This window comes from Sinocyclocheilus rhinocerous, unplaced genomic scaffold (genome assembly GCF_001515625.1).
Source record: "Sinocyclocheilus rhinocerous isolate Xijiao unplaced genomic scaffold, SAMN03320098_v1.1 scaffold662, whole genome shotgun sequence".
Taxonomy (NCBI): domain Eukaryota; kingdom Metazoa; phylum Chordata; class Actinopteri; order Cypriniformes; family Cyprinidae; genus Sinocyclocheilus; species Sinocyclocheilus rhinocerous.
The window spans coordinates 3,714,449-3,735,245 of NW_015639782.1; the positions used below are offsets into that span (position 1 = coordinate 3,714,449).

At 38.0% G+C, this 20,797-nt stretch overlaps 2 protein-coding genes across 3 annotated transcripts; both read left to right on the plus strand.

Annotated features, from left to right (window-relative positions):
• The first annotated feature begins 11,984 nt into the window (after positions 1-11,984).
• Positions 11,985-16,191, plus strand: LOC107752029 (protein Wnt-8a). Of its 2 annotated transcripts, XM_016567879.1 has the most exons (7): positions 11,985-12,022; positions 13,950-14,083; positions 14,201-14,234; positions 14,356-14,494; positions 14,754-14,879; positions 14,978-15,120; positions 15,230-16,191. In XM_016567879.1, the coding sequence occupies exons 1-7, from the start codon at positions 12,002-12,004 to the stop codon at positions 15,794-15,796; spliced, it is 1,164 nt and encodes a 387-aa protein (XP_016423365.1). In that variant the 5' UTR covers positions 11,985-12,001; the 3' UTR covers positions 15,797-16,191. The 2 variants fall into 2 exon arrangements, with proteins under 2 accessions (XP_016423365.1, XP_016423364.1); XM_016567878.1 differs by lacking the exon at positions 11,985-12,022 and having other exon boundaries at positions 13,522-14,083.
• wnt8-2 (protein Wnt-8a ORF2) lies at positions 11,995-18,782 on the plus strand. Its single transcript, XM_016567884.1, has 6 exons — positions 11,995-12,022; positions 16,852-16,885; positions 17,042-17,180; positions 17,277-17,402; positions 17,599-17,741; positions 18,187-18,782. The coding sequence occupies exons 2-6, from the start codon at positions 16,856-16,858 to the stop codon at positions 18,739-18,741; spliced, it is 993 nt and encodes a 330-aa protein (XP_016423370.1). The 5' UTR covers positions 11,995-12,022; positions 16,852-16,855; the 3' UTR covers positions 18,742-18,782.
• Positions 18,783-20,797: the final 2,015 nt, after the last annotated feature.

Sequence of the window (20,797 nt, forward strand, 5' to 3'; positions counted from 1 at the left end):
CAATAATAATAACTAATATATATATATATATATATATACACTCACACCAAATATTAAATATTAAAACAACAATATTAAAACGTTTACAAAACCACAAATACTCTAATGTGTCATCAATGCACTCTAGGTGGAACTGCAGCATACAGGCACACACAATATTTACATGATACCATTGAGTAATGAATGATGGTACTAGATGGCAATACCAAGGCACTATGATTTATTTCAAAGAATACCATGGTACCATCATAGTCATTTTTGACACTTCAGGGGCCAGTTGAATAAACATAGCCACTAAGTTAAGACTGTGTCTTAAGAACTAGTTTGACTAGCAATTAGCCAAGGGGTAATAATTAGTCTTACTTTTCGGATTCAAATTAGACCAATCTACCTTTTTGTAACCTAATTTTAAAAAAGTTATGACCACTCCCGGAAAATAAATAAATAAAATAAATAAAATAACAGGCCTGACTTTTCAAGACTTGTCTAAACAGTTCATGCAACTGGCCACTGGTAATTTATGATATAGCGTTTTCATAAAATGTCTTTACCTATCCAGAGACGTTCACAAGCTGCACGTGCAGGTGTTGAACTTAATAAATATCTTCTTCATCGCTGACAAACGACAGGATACATTTGCTGGTTTGAAGAGACTGTATCCAGTTTATCCAGCAAAGTTTTTTGTTTTCTGACTTCTAAAGTATTCCATTACTGTCAGGGACGCGGGAAGTAGGGGTGCTGAGGGGGCTGCAGCACCCCGGATTTTTTAAAAACTCCCTTCCCAGCAAAAACGTTCCAAAATCGCCATCCACAACACCAGCACGAGCACCGACGTAAGTGAACCAGCTCCGGCACGAGCACGGAGACGAGCAACGGAACCAGACACAGCACGAGCACGGAGACAAGTAAGCCTAGCGGACCCAGCCCAACCCCCGAGATTGATCATCTACTATCGATAATTTCAAAAATGTGATATGCAGTCAAATTTCCCAGTGTGTATGCCACTTAAACAAGTGACGCGCTTGTGCCATATAGCAGGGTTCCTCAAATCTTGCCCTGGAGGGCCAATGCGCTGCAGAGTTTAGCTCCAAGCCTGATCAAACTCACCTACCAGTGATTTTCTAATGATCCTGAAGACATTGATTAGCATGCTCAGGTGTGTTTGATTAGGGTTAGAGCTAAACTCTGCAGGAAAGTGGATCTCGTGGGCCAGATTTGAGGATGCCTGGCATATAGCCTTAACCTCCGGCATCGCCAGTTCTGAGATTCGCCAGTTCTGCTGAACAGCCGAGGGAAAAATACCGTATTTTGTACACTTGTTTAGACACTCAAGCTGTGTAAAACACAGCACCTGCAGTACTGGTAAATTCAATTACATATATACAGGTGCATCTCAATAAATTAGAATGTCATGGAAAAGTTAATTTATTTCAGTAATTCAACTCAAATTGTGAAACTCGTGTATTAAATAAATTCAATGCACACAGACTGAAGTAGTTTGGTTCTTTTAATTGTGATGATTTTGGCTCACATTTAACAAAAACCCACCAATTCACTATCTCAACAAATTAGAGACACACACACATTTGTTTAATTCTATGGAAAATATAAGCCATTTGCGAAATATACAAAGCAATAACCCAACACTATACGCAAGGCAGTGGTTCTTAATTCATATAATTCCTAAAGCCACTGGTGTATGTTGATAAAAGAAATTAATATGTCAGCAAAAACAGTGTAAACACATTCATCCACAGCAATGCACCCTATAGTGAGCATCATAGGTGTGCAATAGAAATGTGAATATATATAAACATGCTTACTTCCTTTAGGGTTTTTTTTTTTTTTTTTTTGCAACATTATTATGTGGATTTTTATAGAAACACCTGAGAACAATTGTGACAAGACATGATAAAATTTCCTCTTTTTCCCCATTCATCTTCAGTCTTTATTTAGTGTTAGTTGTTTTTGCAGACATGAGCAAAAAACAAAAACACTTTAAGAATATGCCAACCAATCTCTCTTTCTCTCTTCTCTGCCTCTTTATCTGTCTCTCTCTCCACCCCAAAATAAACGAGCAGTATACACTGATGCTCCAGATAGTAGTTTGTGACTGAACCTGATAAGGTTCCTTGAGAGTGTGTATTCTCCATGTACAGGTGTATGGTCTTCCCTGTTTTTCCTTTTCCCACCCCTCCTCTTTATCTCTGTCTCTGCTCACAGGCTGCTTGGGCCAGATAAACTCAAATCTGGGTGGAACATGAAGAATGTGTGTCCAGTTTTGCAGAAATCCCTTATATACAAACTATGCACCATTTACCGTCTGGTCCACTGGTTTCAAAAAGTAACTATTTGATAAGATCAGCGCCATACTTGCTTTGAAAACCGTGTTACACACAATCTGTATTTATGATTAAAGGTATATTCCTTTATTAATTAAAATTGCACTCTTTAAAATTTAACCTCTTTTCATCTCTCATTTTCTAATAATAATAATAATAATAATAATAATAAAATAAAAAATGCAAACGAGTGAGGCATATACAATGGAAGTCAATGAAGACAACCCATAAACATTAAAATACTCTCTGTTTTAATAATAGTCACAATATATTACATTATTTTAGTGACAAAAAATAAAATAAGTTTTACAAATTTGTTGCATGACAACATTAACTATAAAGATGACAAAAAAAATTTACAGCTCAAATAATACCCCAGTATTAACAAAAACATTAATTTAAATGCTTTTATTTATTTATAGGCTTCGCATTTCTCATTTTAAATTCTACAAAAATTGTCCCATTTACTATCATTGTAATAAGGTGCATTGCTGTGGATGAATGTGTTTACACTGTTTTTGCTGACATGGCTCACTATAACTTTAGTTTTTCTTTGGCAATTATTTTTGTAGTAATCAATACTATGCCACAAATGCTGTTGAATGATCCTGTAATGAACCTGAAGCATTTCTTATAAGATAAAAAAATCTTTAAGTTAAAAAATTTGCACTGGCCATGCTGCTGAACAGCTTTGCATGGAAAAATATTTTCATGATGTTCTTTCATTTTAATGTTTTAACAGCATGGGCTCTGCTGTGCCAGTCATATATCCACTGTCCATGTTAGTGCACACAACACCATTTGTACCAGATCTTTCTAACCTTGAGCTTGACAACATACCAATGAACGGAAAATACACCTACGTACCGGGCATAACAAGTGTCCAACTGTCACTTAATGTCAGTTTGTGAACACTCACAAGGCAGATATCAAATAGGCTAGGAATGCAGAGAAAAATAGAAGACATTTCTGCTAAAGTATGTTTGTGTAAGGTATGTGTGTACACCTGTTATATAACACACTCAGCACTTTTTACATCCTTCATTTGAAAAGATTTCACAAGATAAAGTCCTCAGATCACCTCTGAGACTCCAGGGCCTTTTATTCATTCATATTCATGCACTTTTGTTGAGTGCACTTGTAGCTTATGTACATATCATTGTGTCACCATTCATGTCTACAAGAGATATATCAAGTCAAATGACAATGAAACAATGACGGCCTGGTTTTGGGGGTGGGGGTGGGTGTGTGTGTGTGTGGGACGGAATGCGGCAGTGTGTGTGTGTGTGTGTGTGTGGTCGCAGGCTGCACTCACTGATGTGGGAAACATTGCTCCGTTCCAAAGCTTCGCTCCAGTGATCCCAGCGGTGGTATGTCATGTGAACCCAGCGTCAAAGAGCAGAAAATCAAGGGGAAGAGAGAACTGGAGAGGATTGTCCACTGATGTGTGGGGATGTCTATAATCTCTTAAACGCTGTCAGGCTTTTATTGTTTCTAAACCTCATGAGTAAATACCATTGGCCTTTTTCTATTTCCATCGTAACCTTGACTGCTGTCAGGCCAGCACATTATAATTCTCTTAGTGGACACAGCCTCGCAGTGGTACGCGGCTGAAACTTAAGGCACAGAGTACGCTTCACCTGTCTTAATTATCTCAAAAACACTCCTGCACATAGTAAACAAGTAATTTTCTTCATTTTGCGACAAAATAAAAGCAAAGTTCACACAACTAGTTCAGTTTTGGCCATTTCAGAGAGTCAAATTCAACATTGCATGAGCACTGAGCACTAAAATACAGTGCAAAAATAAAACACAAAAATGTAGGCTAACAAAAATCTAAATGACAAATGAAGATATACTTCAATGAAATGGCATGGTGGGCCAAATCAAATGTCTTCATGGGCCAACTTTCGGCCTTGGTAGGGGGCATCTTTTGTCTACAGTATTTCTATGACACTATTTATGTCATATATGTCAAAAAATAACATAATAATAATAATAAAATAATATAAACAACTAATCATATAATCACAATTTAGCAAAGCACCTGAGGGCGTCAGTGAGTAATGCATTTTTCAAATCCAAGGTACTTAACAGTGCTCTTCAGCGCTGCCTCCGTTTGAATGAGCTCATTGTGCAAAGCCTGCCCACTACTGCTCATGAGAATTGATGAAGATTACTAGAGAAATTGCATATGATTTGTATTAAACTTCACCTAAATAAGGGTTTGCATGCTAAAAAAAAATATTTGTTGAGTATGAAGAGTAAAGGTCACGGATAAAGTCAAGAATATCACATATGTGACAATGAAGGAAGTAGTACTATGGTTTGGAGGGAAAAGTTTGACACCTGCATCTTTGCCCACATGGTGCTCAGTTTATGATAAGCGTACTTATACTGCCACCATGTGGTCATATGCCATAAAATCAACTGTGGCTCTTACAACTGCAAGTGCAATTTGAATTTGTGAGAAGCTGATCTGAGCGAGAAACACAACGGTGAGTTAGTGTAAGTTGACAAGACACTAAAGAGAAAGAAAGTCTGTTGGTTTGCTTCTGGCCTTTTCATGAGGTAAATTGGATGTCTGTGACTGACCTTATCAATGGACTCTGGCCCCAAACCTCTTAACTGCTAGCATTTACAGCTCAAAGGTTAATGAAAGGAGCTGGAGCCAGACTGAAGGTTGTGGATGGAGCTCTCATCTTCCTGCCAGCTCTGACTTCAGACAACAAGCACACCCTCATGTCTCCAGCTCAGAGGAATTGCAAACTCACTTAAATGAGATTTAATGAGACTCATGAGAGGATATTTATCTTTGGATTTGCAACAATACAGTGGTTGCATGGATAAGTTGTAATATACAAATGGCATTTAGCATGATAAATAGCTTTTAGAGCAGATAGTAATCTGTCAAAAAGAGTTTTGCAGATTACAAAAGCTATTAATATATTTGTAAGTATGAATCCTTGATTTAATTTCATATTTAAATTAAATGAACCAGATACATTTTTGATATTTATAAATTCACTTTTCATTGCAGTTTACTGATATAGTTGCTGTAAGGAAATAGAGCTTCACTTGAAGAGGGATGAATTAAGAAATGGATGAAATATTTCTCAAAATGATGAAGTGTCTTTGGAATATATAAAGAGCACCAGGTGCAGTCCCAAAATCAGATAGGTTCTTGGTTTTATTTAAAGTTGATATATACTATTTCAAGTCTTGTTATAACACACACACACACATCCAATCTCCAAACCGCTTGTCCTACATAGGACACAGGGCTGCTGGAGCCTATCCCGGCTTCTCATGCCAAAGGCAGTGAATCACCCTAGATGGAAGTAAATTAATATTTTAACTTGTAATTCAATTAATAATGCTTCTATAATGGTATGCATGATCTTCCTGCATTGCACTCATTGTGCTGCCAAAGAGGGCACCAGTCACACTGAACAAAATGAAATATCGCCATCTGCTGATGTAGAGTCACACCAGCATCTGCCTTGAACCTTCATAGGCTACATATAATACATATAATCTCATTTTACAGTAGTGTACAGTACATATATCTTTTTAATATTTTTATTCGTTTTTTCATTCTTAAACAAATTTGTACATACAGATGCATATGAATGTTTTTATATATATACAACTTTGTATGTACAAGTACATGTTTCTGTAACGCTCAACTGTTGAACTCTCAGCATTGTCAGAAAATCAGCATTTTCTCATTGCTGTGCCCACTGAAATTTCAACATTCTCTGTGAACAGATGAACATCAGCTGCAGCTTGTTCTGTGAAGATTTGTATAAGGAGGACAGGTAAGTAAATTGACAGATGGGTGAAGGCAAAAGATCTAGCATAATAATAAATTAAGCAAATTAATTGACAAATGGGAACAGACAAGGACAGAGAACTGGTGTAAAAAAAATAAAATAAATGAGCACATATCCTGAAAGTGTGAAAAAACAGTTTGAGAAGTTAAAAAGTAAAATCAGATTAAATATATTATTATATGAATTTTAAACGTATTTGCCATTTTGTTTTTAAACATCCTTCTCTTTTTTCTCTCTAATTAAAATTAAAAGCTGATTTTTCATCAGCCATTTTTCCAGTCTTCAGTGTCACATGATCCTTCAAAACTCATTCTAATATGCTGATTTGGTGCTCAAGAAACATTTTTCTATTATCAGTGCTGAAAACAGTTGTGCTGCTTAATATTTTTGTGGAAACCATGATACTTTTCCTTAAATAAGCATTCTTAAATAATAGAAATTTCAAAAGAACAACATTTATCTGAAATGAAATCTTTTGTAAAATTACAAATGTCTTTACTGTCACTTTTGATCAATTTAATGTCCTTGCACAAACACACACACAGCATTATGTTACATCCATCTAAAAAACAAGTCTGCGGACTAGTCTGACTAAAATGTGAGATGGTGTCACACTAATGTGAGATCTTATGACTAACTGCTAAGATATGACTTAGTTATCACAAATAGCAATTTAATGAGAAAATGGTATCAAATCACCTGTCCTTTTAGCCTCAAAGAAGTGTATATAGCCTATAATACTGCATCATGTAACCTGATTTCCATTTTTATTATTAATTTCTATGACTTAACCTAAATATATATATTTAAAGGTGACATATCATGAAAATCTGACTTTTCCAGGTTTTAAGTGCTATAATCAGGTCCCCGGTGCATCGTATATTGCTGCTGCCACACATATCTAAAATAAATAAACATGCAATTTATTTCCCAGCTGTTTACCTTCACAGACATAACCAACTGTTGGAAAAGGGGGCGGGGAGCAGCTCATTTGCATTTAAAGAGACAGGCCCGAAAAACGGCAGTTTCTGTTTCCACTCAAAATAGGCATTTTCAAAATTATATTATAAATGATCTGTGGAGTATTTTGAGCTGAAACTTCACAGACACATTCTGGGGACACCAGTGACTTATATTACATATTGTAAAAGGGGGCATAATATGTCTCCTTTAAAATCATGTGTAATTATAAAACAGTTAAATGGTGCTTGCCCTTGGCTCAGTGAGAGGCACATTTTAAAATGAGACATGACTCAGGGTCTTAGGCAGTATGACATCCCAGCCCCAAACCAGACAGCTGCCACACGGTGTGACAGAACCCTGCTTCCAGCTAACTCTGTGTCCCAAAATCACATGCCCTTGTGTCCACTCTATTTGTCATATTCCATTATTATTAATTCATCAATCAATCACGTATAGGCATCGGATGTCTGTTCTCTACGGAGCATGAATATTACGGATGGAAGGGATAGGCTGACTAAACCTCTCCAGCATCCTCCCTCCCTCCCTCTCTCTCCTCATAATTCCACGCCCTAGCGGATACACAGACACCAGCAGACGCAGTCTGGGTAATCTCAGCAGACACCTTGTCCTCCTCTCTTTCTACCAGCCAGTGGATACAGCCACTCTGTGCACTACGGTAAGTCTTTTATCATTTGTATCAATAGCCATCCTCCTTCCTCTGCATGTGCTTGTGGGTTTTAACATGATTTATGTGACGACTGGAGATGGTAAATTGGCTATATGTGCAGCAGCCAAAGTGAAGAGAGATAGAGGGATATAGAAAAATGGATGGCTATTTCTCCTGCGAGGTAGACACTGCAGTCTAGTCTAGAAAAAAAGACTGCCTGCATGCTTAAATGGAATGAAGCAATGTGGAAAGAACAAAGACATAGACATAACAAAGCAAGGGCATCCGGTGAAAGTAAAGAGGGAAATGTGCTGGTTAGGATGCACGGAGAGTTGGCTAGGTGGGCGGATAGCATCGGAACATAATACATGCATGCTGGAACACGTGTGCTACATGCTACCATCACACACACATGTACAGAGAGAATGGAACCATTTCTTCCCTTAGCATCTGACTGACTTTTCACAAAAGCATAGCATTCTTGAAATATAGCATTCTGATGGTTTAACATTTGAAATAATTGTAATATCTAGCTGTATTTTAATCAAAAACATTTTAAGACCTTGCTGTGAAATTGCTAAAATAATGAGTGAAGAAACAGCATGCAAGATTCCTTTATGAAACGCTACAAAAGACAAAAGCAAGGTCAATGCTCTGTAAGTCACATCTGTCATCTCTACTGACAGCAATCATGTCTGACAAGCCAGACCTCACAGAAATTGCCAGGTTTGACAAAACCAAGCTGAAGAAGACTGAGACAAAAGAGAAGAACCCTCTGCCCACCAAAGAGAGTGAGTGTCTGTTACATTACAGCATTCAGTGTGTCCAATCACTTTGGGTGTGGTGTAGGTCTCTCTAACCTGTCTACCATCTCCCTTTATTTATCATTTTGTTTCAGCCATTTCTTTGTCTTCTATCTTATATCCCCTTCTCTATTTTTCTTCCAATCTCACTCTGCTCAGTCTTTTTTCAGCTTCTTATGTCAGCAGATGGGTCTCAGCTCAAAGTACTCCATCAGCATTGCAGTGCAGACCTAAGCATGCTCGCAGAATTTCCCATGTGAATAAGCATCTTAGCAATAATGCCACGCTCCCTCATCCCAACACATCTCTCTCTCTCTCTTAAGAAGCTCTACTGGCACAATAAAGGTATTTAAGCTTCTTAAGCATTAAAAACATTTACATTTCATCTTTTTCTGTTTTCAGCTATCGAGCAGGAGAGGAAAGGCGATGCCACACCGTGACCTAAGAGACAAGGAGAAGAAAAGCACAAGACATGTTCTTCTGACATGGCAGATATTACAATTCCTATTTCTGTTTAAAGGGTGCTATTGCCCCATGTGATGCATGGTTACCATGGCGATTGGAGTCACTGGGGCCTATGAATGGGAGTGTAATGAAGGGGGATGACTTGAGACAGGGTTTAAAATAGATATTTTACCAAATTCTGTTCAGTGCATTTTTTATTATTATTTTTTAAAAAGGGTTTCTTCATTAAATAAAGACAAATGAAATGTAAAACAAATAAAATACCAAATATGACTCCTCTTTTTTAAATTATATTTGTTTAGGCATAAGTAAATGATTATTCAAAACACAAAGTCAAAGTCTCTTGTGCTCACCAAGGCTGCATTTATTGGATCAAAAATACAGTAAAAAATATTATTACAATTTAAAATACTTCTAAAATTACTTTTTTCTATTTTAATATATTTTAAAATGTAATTTACTTCTGTGACGGCAAAGCAACCATTAATCTTTGGTGTCACATGATCCTTCAGATATCATTCTAATGCACTGATCTGAGAAACATTTCTTATTATCAATGTTGAAACATTTGTGCTGCTTAATATTTTTGTGGAAGTTTTTTTTTTTTTTTTTTACAGTGCTTTAATGAATAGAAAGTCTTTACTGTCACTTTTGATCAAATTAATAAATCCTTGCTGAATAAAAGTATTATTTCCTCAGCCAAAAACCATACTGGCCCCAAACTTTTGAACGGTTGTGTAATTCATGTGTCACACACTCTTGGACACCAATGGTGGGGTAAGCAAACAGGTTTGAGAAGAATACATCACTTGAATGAAAGTTTATCACATTAATCACAAAAAACTTTCACAATCTGCCTGATTTGACCAGAAATAAAATATATATTGCATGCATCTTCTTGAAGTAGAAGGCAAAGATAGGCTATGTGCTAGAAAGCCATGGATTTAGTGCTTGTAATAGATTACTTTAGAAATACATGATTACGTTAGTGGTTACTTCAAACATATTCTAGTTTTCAACCTGGCATAAACTTAAAAGTAGGGTGACCATATTTTAGTTTTCCAAAAAGAGGACAGTGGCAGGGCGGAGGGGTTGGGGTGTGGTTGGTTGGTGGTTAAAGTAGTGCCCAAAGTATATATCCCAAATATCAAAACATCAAAATATGCCATTTCCATATCTAAAATACATATATTACAGTCACTGTTATGCATATTGATCATAAACACAGCTAAAAAGCTTCCTACCAGTGGCCCTCCTTACTTAACAGCACAGTTTTATCATAGGTAGAATGCAAAATGTTTCAATACAAGCATTTCAGTCAAATTTAATTTATGCAACATTTCAAACCTTTAACCCACGGGGGGAAATCAACCCATGGCAACAGTTTAAAGGTAGCCCAATTCCATGGAGAAAAAAAAGCGGACTTGACAACCCTGCATCCATCACGAGCTGCAGGAGTCAGATTTCACTGATCAGGGGTTGAGAGGAGAGATGGCTGACAGACCATGCTGGAGGATTTGCTGCTCAACAGATCCTGAGCTCATTGGCAAATATCTGATCATCTTTTACACAGAGCGCGCATGATCGCAAAATCGAAATTGAAAGTGAACAGCAAGCGCTCATTCAAAAGAGATTATACTCCGCATACTGATAGCGGCTGAGGAGCAGGCGCTAATGGTCACAAATTCAGCGGGAGCGGGATTAAGAAAACAATCCCTCGCAGGGCTCTAATTCAAAAACGCACATGATGAATTGCGTCTGCAGAAAGCAAAAGCCGATCCCGGACATTTTGGGCGATTTAGAAATCCCGGCCGGACACATTTTTTTAGGTCCAAAAAGAGCACATGTCTGGGAAAAAGAGGACGTATGGTCACTCTATTTAAATTCAGAATGGTGTTAATAGAAGGACAACCAAACGTGTATTTTATAAAAGTGTAAAATAAACGAGTTTGTTTTGTGGTGTGGCCAGCAGGGGCGCCACGATTAATAATAGCCCAGCGGTTCTTAATCCTGGTCCTCGGCTCAAACATCGCTGATTATCCGATACTAGGCCTACGTGCATTTTACAGGGCTATTCTTGTTTTTACATGAGGTGCTAGAGGACGCACCTAGATCTCCTTTGAATTCAATTATGGTCCAGATGTTATTGAGAAGCGCGGCTGCGTTCTGGCGTCACTGTTCTTGCCACCCATCTACCGCACTCTGAACACCACAGTGCTTCTCCGACCCTTATCGTCTTTTATGACCAACTTATCTCTCTCGAAATCTGACATAACTAAAACCAATAAAGTAAACTGATAAATAATTACAAACACAAATAAAAAGCAAAATGTCTTTATTTGGTTTAGTCTATGTTGCTCGTGCAGACACCTAATGAACGGGTCCTTTTCGCAGAATGTATGCATATAGAAAGGTTTATAAGGTATGTATGACGTTAATTCCCGGACCTACGGAGTTATAGGCTATTCGAGAAACATTAAGTTAAATGTTTTCTTTTATGACGAACGTTTTAAATTCATGTATTAAAGGTCACTTTTATGTTTGGGAGATTTTTTGCTTCCATAAAAGTCTGAAATTACTGAAAAAGGGAACGTTGGAATAGGTTAAATGTTTTGCGTAAAAAGTGTATAATTGTTTCTTAAATCAACAAATAAATATTAAAATATTTATATTTTATAAAAATACTGAAATACATTTTGTTATGTGACAAAAACTATGCAGAGGATCTTTATTTCAAGGTCATTGTATAACTTTTTTTAATTACCAAATATTCGACCATTTTATGAAAAGGCGCGTTTGCAAAACAACCCACATTTCAAATAATATGTCATGTGTTTTGTATTTCCTTCCTTAATCACAAAACAAGGCGAAAAGCCTTAACAGCATAGGCTAATGACTACCTGAGCCCCTGAGTGACTCGTCAAAATGGATCATCTGTGCAACAAGGTGAGCCATGTTCCCTGATTTCAGTCTGACTTGGGGAGTAAAAGCTGTGGTGATGATCGTCTAGCCATTTTTAATCCTTACTTTGTGATTATTCCTTTATTGCACACATTTGTCAGTCACATGAATTAAAGCGTGAAAGTAAGCGATGCGTCAGTTTTTCAGTTTGTTACCCCATAAAACCATTCTGAGATATCTGCGACAGAACGTTTATGGCACGACGGTCCCATTTAGGTTAGGTCTGCTTGTACCAGATCATTGTTTGATACGGGTTTGTTTTTGTAACAAGTAGGTGTGGGAATTTGGGTTTCAGGCACCATGTAGACTTGATGATGCCGATGTCCAATTAGTGGGGATTATCCTCACTTGCGCGTCCCTCCATTGTCTTCCAGCCAGCAGCATTGGTTAAACCATTATCCGACCATCAAATAAATGCTGTTTTGAAAAGGGATTGTGAGTGTCTACCGATTTGATTCGAAGATGTCAATACTTGGTTTCAACAATTAATCTTCCACGAGCAACAATTTCTAAAAAATCACATCTCCATATAGCGTATTAATTAATCGCAAAAGTCATCGAAAGTAAAATGATGAAATATAATCATTCTCATGATTGTCCTTTTGTTTACATTTTTCAGCTGTTGACCACTTGGTGACAAATAATAACTTAGTGCGAATTGGCTTATTTGACACATGATTGAATTGTCAACAGTAAGAACTAAGTTATGAAAACTAGTTGCCCTATTATTAAAAACTAGGATTTATGTCTCCTATTAAAAAAAAAAAAGAATAAGAAAAAATGAACTTTTTTAAGCATATGATGTGTACCTTTTTTGATAAACCAGTGAAATGACATACAGTATATGGGCAACTTAAAAATGAAAAATGTATACATTATGGCACAAGTCGTATGGGTCAAATGATGGAATAAATCGTATGGATTGATAAATACATATTTGCAGACTAGTATTATGACATGTTGCAGTCTATACATGTATCGGACTACATTTACAGACATTTTCACACCAGAGCTGTTCCCAGGGGATCAGCTGGTCTTCTGTTAACACCAGAGTGTCAGAAGCGCAGACGTGTTACATGTTATTTGCATGGCCTTTAGCGAACGGAGCCGAATGATTTCATGGCTTTTTGTATACAGTGAAGAGCAGCCCCTTACATTTCAGTGTCATTTCCCGGTGAAAAACTTTCCCAAAACGTGAAGAGTCAAGACTCAAATAAAGAACATCTATAAAGTCAAGAAGCTTAACCAACCCGACAAGAATTTAAAATGTTAAATGGGGTGTTACTATACAAGCTTGTGTATATTTATGTTTTTTATTGTGTATATATAGAATAGTCTAGTATTATTTCTAAACTAATAAACCCTTAATTTAAGATGGCAGATAAAAGGGCTATTCTGATGCAAAAATGCATGTCCAGTGGTAGGCATGTCCAACACGGAATAAACAATCAGCGTATTCATGAATAGCCTACACTACACAACACCTTCAACAAGTCTAATGAATGGATATTAGACGAGCAGTTTGATGGGTTTGGACAGTCCAATTCATTCAAATAGTCTTTCAAATACACAAATGGTAGCACATTAAAGTTGCAAGCATAATGTTGAACGGACAGTAACTTGAGTAACTAAATAGTCGGGTAAAAGAGTTTATCAATGAACATACTGAAACAACCCTCATCATGAAAGATGGGTTAATGAAAGCTAGACTGAAGGGCTTAGGGAAAAGTGTTAATGCTTTGAAGTGCAGTTAAGGCCACACAATTCCAGTGACCTCCTCGACGTCTTTTCACAGCGAATTGTCAAAGGTTGGGAGATGCCCGTCAGTCAAAGTTGGCGACAGGTATAAATGCCTTGCTCGTTCGAGCACTCAGTCACTTGTCTTCTGTCTCTTCCTGGGTATCCATATCAGTGTTTGTGCCTTGCATCTCCACAAGAAGGGAGCATCGAAGAATCAGGGGTCGCTCACGCAGCAATGAACCCTTGCCAGCTTTTTTCATCGTTGGTGATGTCTATGTGCTGTCACATACTGTCGACAACAGCATGGTACATACATTTTTTACAGAATATTTGAAATATGTTATTATATTTTAGTTGTTTTGTCACTGGTATTTATTAACAAAACTTATGTTAACGTCATGCTTTTTTCTTCTCTTTTTCAAGGTCGGTGAATAACTTCCTGATGACAGGACCAAAGGTAATTTAAGTTTCTATATCTATGTGCAGCGATATTTAATTTATTTGACATGCTATTTATTACATATCAAAATGTCTGAACGTACAATGTCTAATTAATGCACGTATTTTACATCTACCAGGCTTACCTTACATACACCAGCAGTGTGCAGGCAGGGGCTCAGAGTGGTATTGAAGAGTGTAAACATCAGTTCGCATGGGACAGGTGGAACTGTCCGGAAAGCGCACTGCAGTTATCTACACATAACGGCCTGCGAAGTGGTAAGCCCTATTATTCGCTTTAAGCAAAATCAGATTATGTATTCTGCTTTAATTTTTCACTCTTAACAATGAAGGTTTTACAGCCTTATGTTGGAGAACATTTTTTAAATTCCACCAAGATGTATTTTTTTATACTTTGTGCAGAAACTTATATTGTAACACCAAAAACTTGCAAATACGTACTTTTCTCATATATTACTTTGAAAATGCATTGCATTTAACATGTTCTAATAATGAACTTATTATTTATTATTATTAGCCACCAGAGAGACCGCTTTTGTGCATGCCATAAGTGCTGCTGGAGTTATGTATACTTTGACAAAGAACTGTAGCATGGGGGACTTCGATAACTGTGGCTGTGACGACTCCAAGATAGGAAAAATGGGTAAGACATTTTTTATTATTTATTATTATGAACTACACTTATCTGTAATTACAATTATTACATGTCTTCAGACCAATAACGGTTTTCTTTTTTCAAAGGTGGACGTGGTTGGGTTTGGGGAGGCTGCAGTGACAATGTTGACTTTGGAGAAAGAATCGCTAAACAATTTGTGGACACGCTGGAAAATGGTCACGACTCGCGCGCTGCAGTCAACCTGCACAACAACGAAGCTGGTCGACTTGTGAGTATAATTGTATTCTCTTATTTATCTACTTTCTCTAGTCAAACGAAACACGTTTTATTGCAGCACGTGAGTGCATATGGCTAATGTGAAACTTTATATATTTCAGGCTGTCAAAGCAACACTCAAAAGGACCTGTAAGTGTCATGGTGTATCTGGAAGCTGCAGTATTCAGACATGTTGGATGCAGCTGGCTGATTTCAGAGATATCGGTACCTATCTGAAAATCAAGCACGATCAAGCACAGAAGCTGGAGATGGACAAAATTCGGATGAGGGCAGGCAACAGCGCGGACAATCGCGGCGCAATCGCGGACACGTTCAGCACCGTTGCGCGCACAGAACTCCTTTATATGGAAGATTCTCCAGACTATTGCGCGAAAAACCTCAGCCTGGGACTACATGGAACAGAAGGCAGGGAATGCCTACAAAGCGGAAAGAATCTTTCTCAGTGGGAGAAGAGAAGCTGCAGGCGGCTCTGCCACGAATGTGGTCTGAAAGTTGAAGAGAGGAGGATAGAGACTGTGAGCAGCTGTAACTGTAAATTTCACTGGTGTTGCACAGTCAAATGCGAAACATGCACTCAGACTGTGAACAAGTATTTTTGCGCAAAAAGGCATAAAAACCGTCGGCCGCACAACAATTCACGCAAAAGACAGCATGCGCGTAATAGATGAAGTCATCATCTTTGCCAGTATATTAAGTTGTATATTTCCAATGTAAATATATTTTATATGAGATTTTAAGATATGCTGCTTTTCTCTTACTGTATATTATTCTGCACATTGTTATAACGAAAAATGTCAATTCGAACCCCTGTATAAGACACAAGGGCTTCCTCGTTCCCACTGTCAGTTGGATTGATCACATACTAAGTTCTAATTTCACGTAGACATAAGTTCATTATTTGCACTTTTTCGTTCTCCACATTAGACCACAGATTTACTTACAATTATGTTGAAAGATTGTTTTGAATACTTGCACCATGTTTTTTTTTTTTTCCTTTCTCGCACAGATCACTTGACAGTGTGTAATGTTTCTCAAGGGGCTTGAAGTGTTGTTATGGAACTTATTTAAGGCAATTAATTTTTAACTATCACATTGTTATTATTTTTAAACTATCACATTGTGTTTATATATATATATATATATATATATATATATTAAATTGACTTATTTTGTCGTGGGAAGCATATTAAATATTTAAAACTAAATTACTGTCTCCGAGTGGTCAATTTTACTGCGCATGTTTGACAACTGGTTCAAATGTTTATTGGTGAATAAACGGTGTAAAATATTTCCCAATCGCACTTGAATTATGCATCAGCTCCAACGACATTTAGACCCGTGGAGAGAGAAAAAGCTGTAGTGTATTGATATCCTTTTAAGTTCATTGGAGGCGTTTCCTTGACTTGGCTGGTGACTGTGGACCAATAGCATGACAAGAATCCTGTAACAAAAGGTATTCTGGCCCCCGTTGGGAGGAGTATAAAATACATGACGGCACATCATTTTCTCAAATCAGTACATTGCCTGCTATATCACTGTGGATCCAAGATAATGGCTTATTTCTTCCTTTGGGTCTTTTTATTCTTTATTTGCGACAAAGCTCTCCCTGGGGACACATGGTGAGGATGCATTAGCGAATTATTATCAGTTGTTGTAGCCTAATGTAAACATAATTGCTCTTGTTAACATAACGCGTATTATGTTTTACCTTTTGCTTCCTCAGGACAATGAACAATTTGCTGATGACTGGACCAAAGGTAATCTATTTTCCTAGCTTCAAAAAACGACCGCCTTCGTGAAATCGCTTTACGGAAAATACACCACAACACCATCTGGGTTTGTGGTGTGTGTGAAATGTACAGAAAACCTCACATCAAAATCCTCAACACCTTTCTCTTATCTTCTTCCTATAGGCTTATCTTACCTATGCAAGTAGTGTGCAGGTCGGTGCGCAGAGCGGGATGCGTGAATGCAAGCATCAGTTTGCTTGGGACAGGTGGAACTGCCCGGACAACGCGCTGCAACTTTCTACTCATAAAGGCTTTAGAAGTGGTTAGATATGTTCATAAATGTGAGCTGTTTCTCTCTAAACATTGAAAACAAAGCCTGAAAAATAAAACTCTTTATTTATTTTCACGACTTCTCTAGCAACGAGAGAGACGTCATTTGTCCATGCAATAAGCGCAGCTGGAGTGATGTACACTCTAACCAGAAACTGCAGTCTCGGAGATCTGGACGACTGCGGATGTGACAGTTCGAGGAACGGCAAACTCGGTAAGAACATTACAGATTGGCTTTAGTTTATTAGCTTATGAGTGTAGCCTATCTAATATAGACTGATTAGCCTAATTTAAAACAGAAATACTAGAACCATATTTGTGTATTAACAATGCAATAAAAATGAAGTATTTGCTGCTTTCAAAACAGTCACGACGCATGTATCTAATGGGATAAACACTATTCATTTCAGGGGGTCGTGGTTGGCTTTGGGGAGGATGTAGCGACAACGTGGATTTTGGCGAGAGAATTTCTAAACAATACGTGGATGCGCTTGAGACTGGACAAGACTCTCGAGCTGCAGTTAATCTTCATAATAATGAAGCTGGACGTTTGGTAAGTTGAGTTGAGAAATACTTTTCATATGTCAAAGTTGTCATACTGTTCTGACAGATTAAAAACACCTGACACCTGAATAGGGATTAAATGATAAAAAAAAATCCAGTATTAAAAATAAACAAATAGCCTATCATTCGGCTCAGAGTTCGCGGGGGGCGCCAAAATACAATTTGGGTTGTGCAAAACGAATCTCACTGTTTTAAAAAAACAGTAATAATAACTAGTGATATGGCAAACTGTAGCCTATTAGGCAAATGAGCAGCTGCTTTTATGGTTACCTCTTCACACAAAAACAACAGCATTTGCTTAGGAAACTAACTTTTGTGGTTACTGAAACTTTTTGAAATTTTGAAAATGTTCTTGACACGTATATATACATATGTATAAAGAATGCATACACAAAAAATCTGTAGATTAACAATAGGCCTACTTTGTGTTTTAGGCTGTAAAGGCGACCATGAAGAGGATCTGTAGGTGCCATGGCATGTCAGAAAGTTGCACAATGCAAACGTGCTGGATGCAGCTTTCTGATTTCCGTGAAATTGGCAATTACCTGAAAGTGAAGCACGACCAGGCCCAGAAACTCGAATTGGACAAGAGACGAATGCGCGCGGGCAACAGCGCAGACAACCGCGTGGCTATGGCAGACGCGTTCGGCTCCATCGCCCGGACTGAGCTCATATATCTGGAGGATTCGCCGGATTATTGCGCGAAGAACCTGAGCCTCGGGCTTCCTGGCACAGAGGGTCGGGAGTGCGTGCAACATGGGGAAAGTCTCACTCAGTGGGAAAGGAGAAGCTGCCGCAGGCTGTGCCATGAGTGCGGTCTGCGGGTGGAGGAGAGGCGTACAGAGATAGTGAGCAGCTGCAACTGCAAGTTCCACTGGTGCTGCACAGTAAAGTGCGAGAACTGCTCTCGGGTCATTGTCAAACACGTTTGCGCCCGGAGACACGGAGGCCACGGGCACCAAAGACGCAAACCTCGAGGACCAAAATAAAACACCCCCTAACAAACTCTTTTCTAATGAGAACACATCCACCTGCACTTTTTCTACAATATTTGCTATTTCTGTACATAATTATATATTAAAGTATTTTAATAAAACTAAGAAACTGAAATTGCTTGTGGTCTCGTTTAATGTTTATGAACCTAAATACGCCCAAACTGAATCAATAACTTAGTTGTGAACAGTTGATATTTCTGTATGTTGAACAACAAAAAGGCATGTCCAAATACGAAAATGCAGTTGAATTCGATTGCAAAAAAATGCAACATAGGCTAAATTATGAAGAAAGAAACATAATAATATATTTTTAGAATAATATATCTATATGATGTGCCTTCCAGTGATGCTTGAAACATTACTGGTCATTTCTGTGAAAAAGACCAACAATCCAAAAACAGTCCAAAATTAAGAACACGCTACTTAAGTGTAAAATGTAAAGTCGACTTCTCTTTTTGCTCCCTCAGATTGCTTTGCTTTCCTCAGACAGATTTCGAATTTTCAACAACCCTGTTGGGCTCATGAATATTAATCACGTTGTCTGAGTTCACTAAAAGTGATATGCTTCAAAACGACGGTGAAAGGTAAGCATTAGACTCACCCACTGCTGCAGCAATCAGATGACAGAGGCTTCTGCATGCTTTTAAATCAATACAAACGGATTCAATTATTTTCTCAAATTATTTTTTCAAAACAAACTTCCTAATTGTAATTATCGCACAGAATGTCGGGGACGAAATAAGTAATTAAATAAGTGATTATCAATTATGACGGTTGCTACGTTCCTATATTGCACTAAGTCATTTGAGCGTTGTATCCCAGACACGCGCCGTCAGAGAGAAAAAAAATAAAACCCTTGAAAAGTAATGATGGGGGTCTCAATTAGTACTACAGTATAGAGCGTTTATTTAATGAATACTCTTGAAGGGATTAACTTTGTCACACTTGGCCCTAGGCGCCTCCCTTGCCTAGAGTCTGGCCCACTTTGATATGCGGGCAGTACGGACAGTATGCTGCCCCGGTGACAAAAGTGTAGACAAAGCCCGTGAGAAACACGCCACCGCTGGAAGGCGTTTGGCATGTTAATCCGCGTTACCGCTGTGTTGGTGTACATAATCACACCTGCGGAAGTCACCACCATGCATGTAAATAAATCAAAGGGAAGGATCTAAATTCCATTATTAGTCACGTTACGAGGTTGAGAACCCATTTAAATTGTAAAACCAGGCCTAGGCTCCTCCGTGTGTCAACATAGAGTGATTATGTTTTACCAAATTGGATGTTATGGCCTAATCATGACATTTGTTTTCATATAATTTATAAGCAGATTTCTCACTTGGTTTGCCTATTACTTGATGCATAGTCAATTTACTCAGTGGGACATGCCATAAATCTGCCAAACTGTCTGGCCTGATGAATGATGGGATATTGGCTCCAGTGGGGGTCTTGACTTCGAGGACAGGGGGTGGGATTCTCAATTCTTCATTTGCTTCCCATGGCTACCTCCATGTATTAAAACAAAAACGATTTCACTTTTGATATTTAAAAAGTAGGCTACTTGACTAAATAATAGCTCACAATGCTTATATATATATATATATATATAATACAGACAAATTTTACTCAAAGTACTCCAATCAACAGAAACAAACCATTCACTCACCACAGAATGCCTATTTGCCTTTTAGGATGCTATGTTTTTTTCCCAGGCCACCCTGCTGAGCTGTGATGAATAAGGAACAAAGTGGCCATCCCCTTAAATACAGTACCATGTTGTTGTCATCTCAGCCATGACCCCTGTTCCCATCCCCTCATTGTCTCTTATTTTACTGACCTTCCACATGGATAGAATCAGGTTGTAATCTAGTGCAGCCCTTTGGTTTACCCACTTCAAAACCCCAGCATTAACAGTGATCCCAGTCTGTTCCACTCCACAAAATACCTATTTCCTTTTAGCTTAAGGATTCCACTTGCGCATGACAAAGACTAGGAATGTGCTGTTTCTTCATCAGAAAGAACTGCCACACTCTCCATCAAGCTAACTACTGAC

Excerpts from the sequence above, each read along its gene's own strand:
- wnt8-2 (XM_016567884.1), top strand. The coding sequence starts at position 16,856 with ATGAACAATTTGCTGATGACTGGACCAAAG. Across the intron at positions 17,181-17,276 it reads TCATAAAGGCTTTAGAAGTG|CAACGAGAGAGACGTCATTT; the intron begins GTTAGATATGTT and ends CGACTTCTCTAG. Across the intron at positions 17,742-18,186 it reads ATAATGAAGCTGGACGTTTG|GCTGTAAAGGCGACCATGAA; the intron begins GTAAGTTGAGTT and ends TTTGTGTTTTAG.
- LOC107752029 (XM_016567878.1), top strand. The coding sequence starts at position 13,887 with ATGCCTTGCTCGTTCGAGCACTCAGTCACTTGTCTTCTGTCTCTTCCT. Across the intron at positions 14,495-14,753 it reads ACATAACGGCCTGCGAAGTG|CCACCAGAGAGACCGCTTTT; the intron begins GTAAGCCCTATT and ends TATTATTATTAG. Across the intron at positions 15,121-15,229 it reads ACAACGAAGCTGGTCGACTT|GCTGTCAAAGCAACACTCAA; the intron begins GTGAGTATAATT and ends TATATATTTCAG.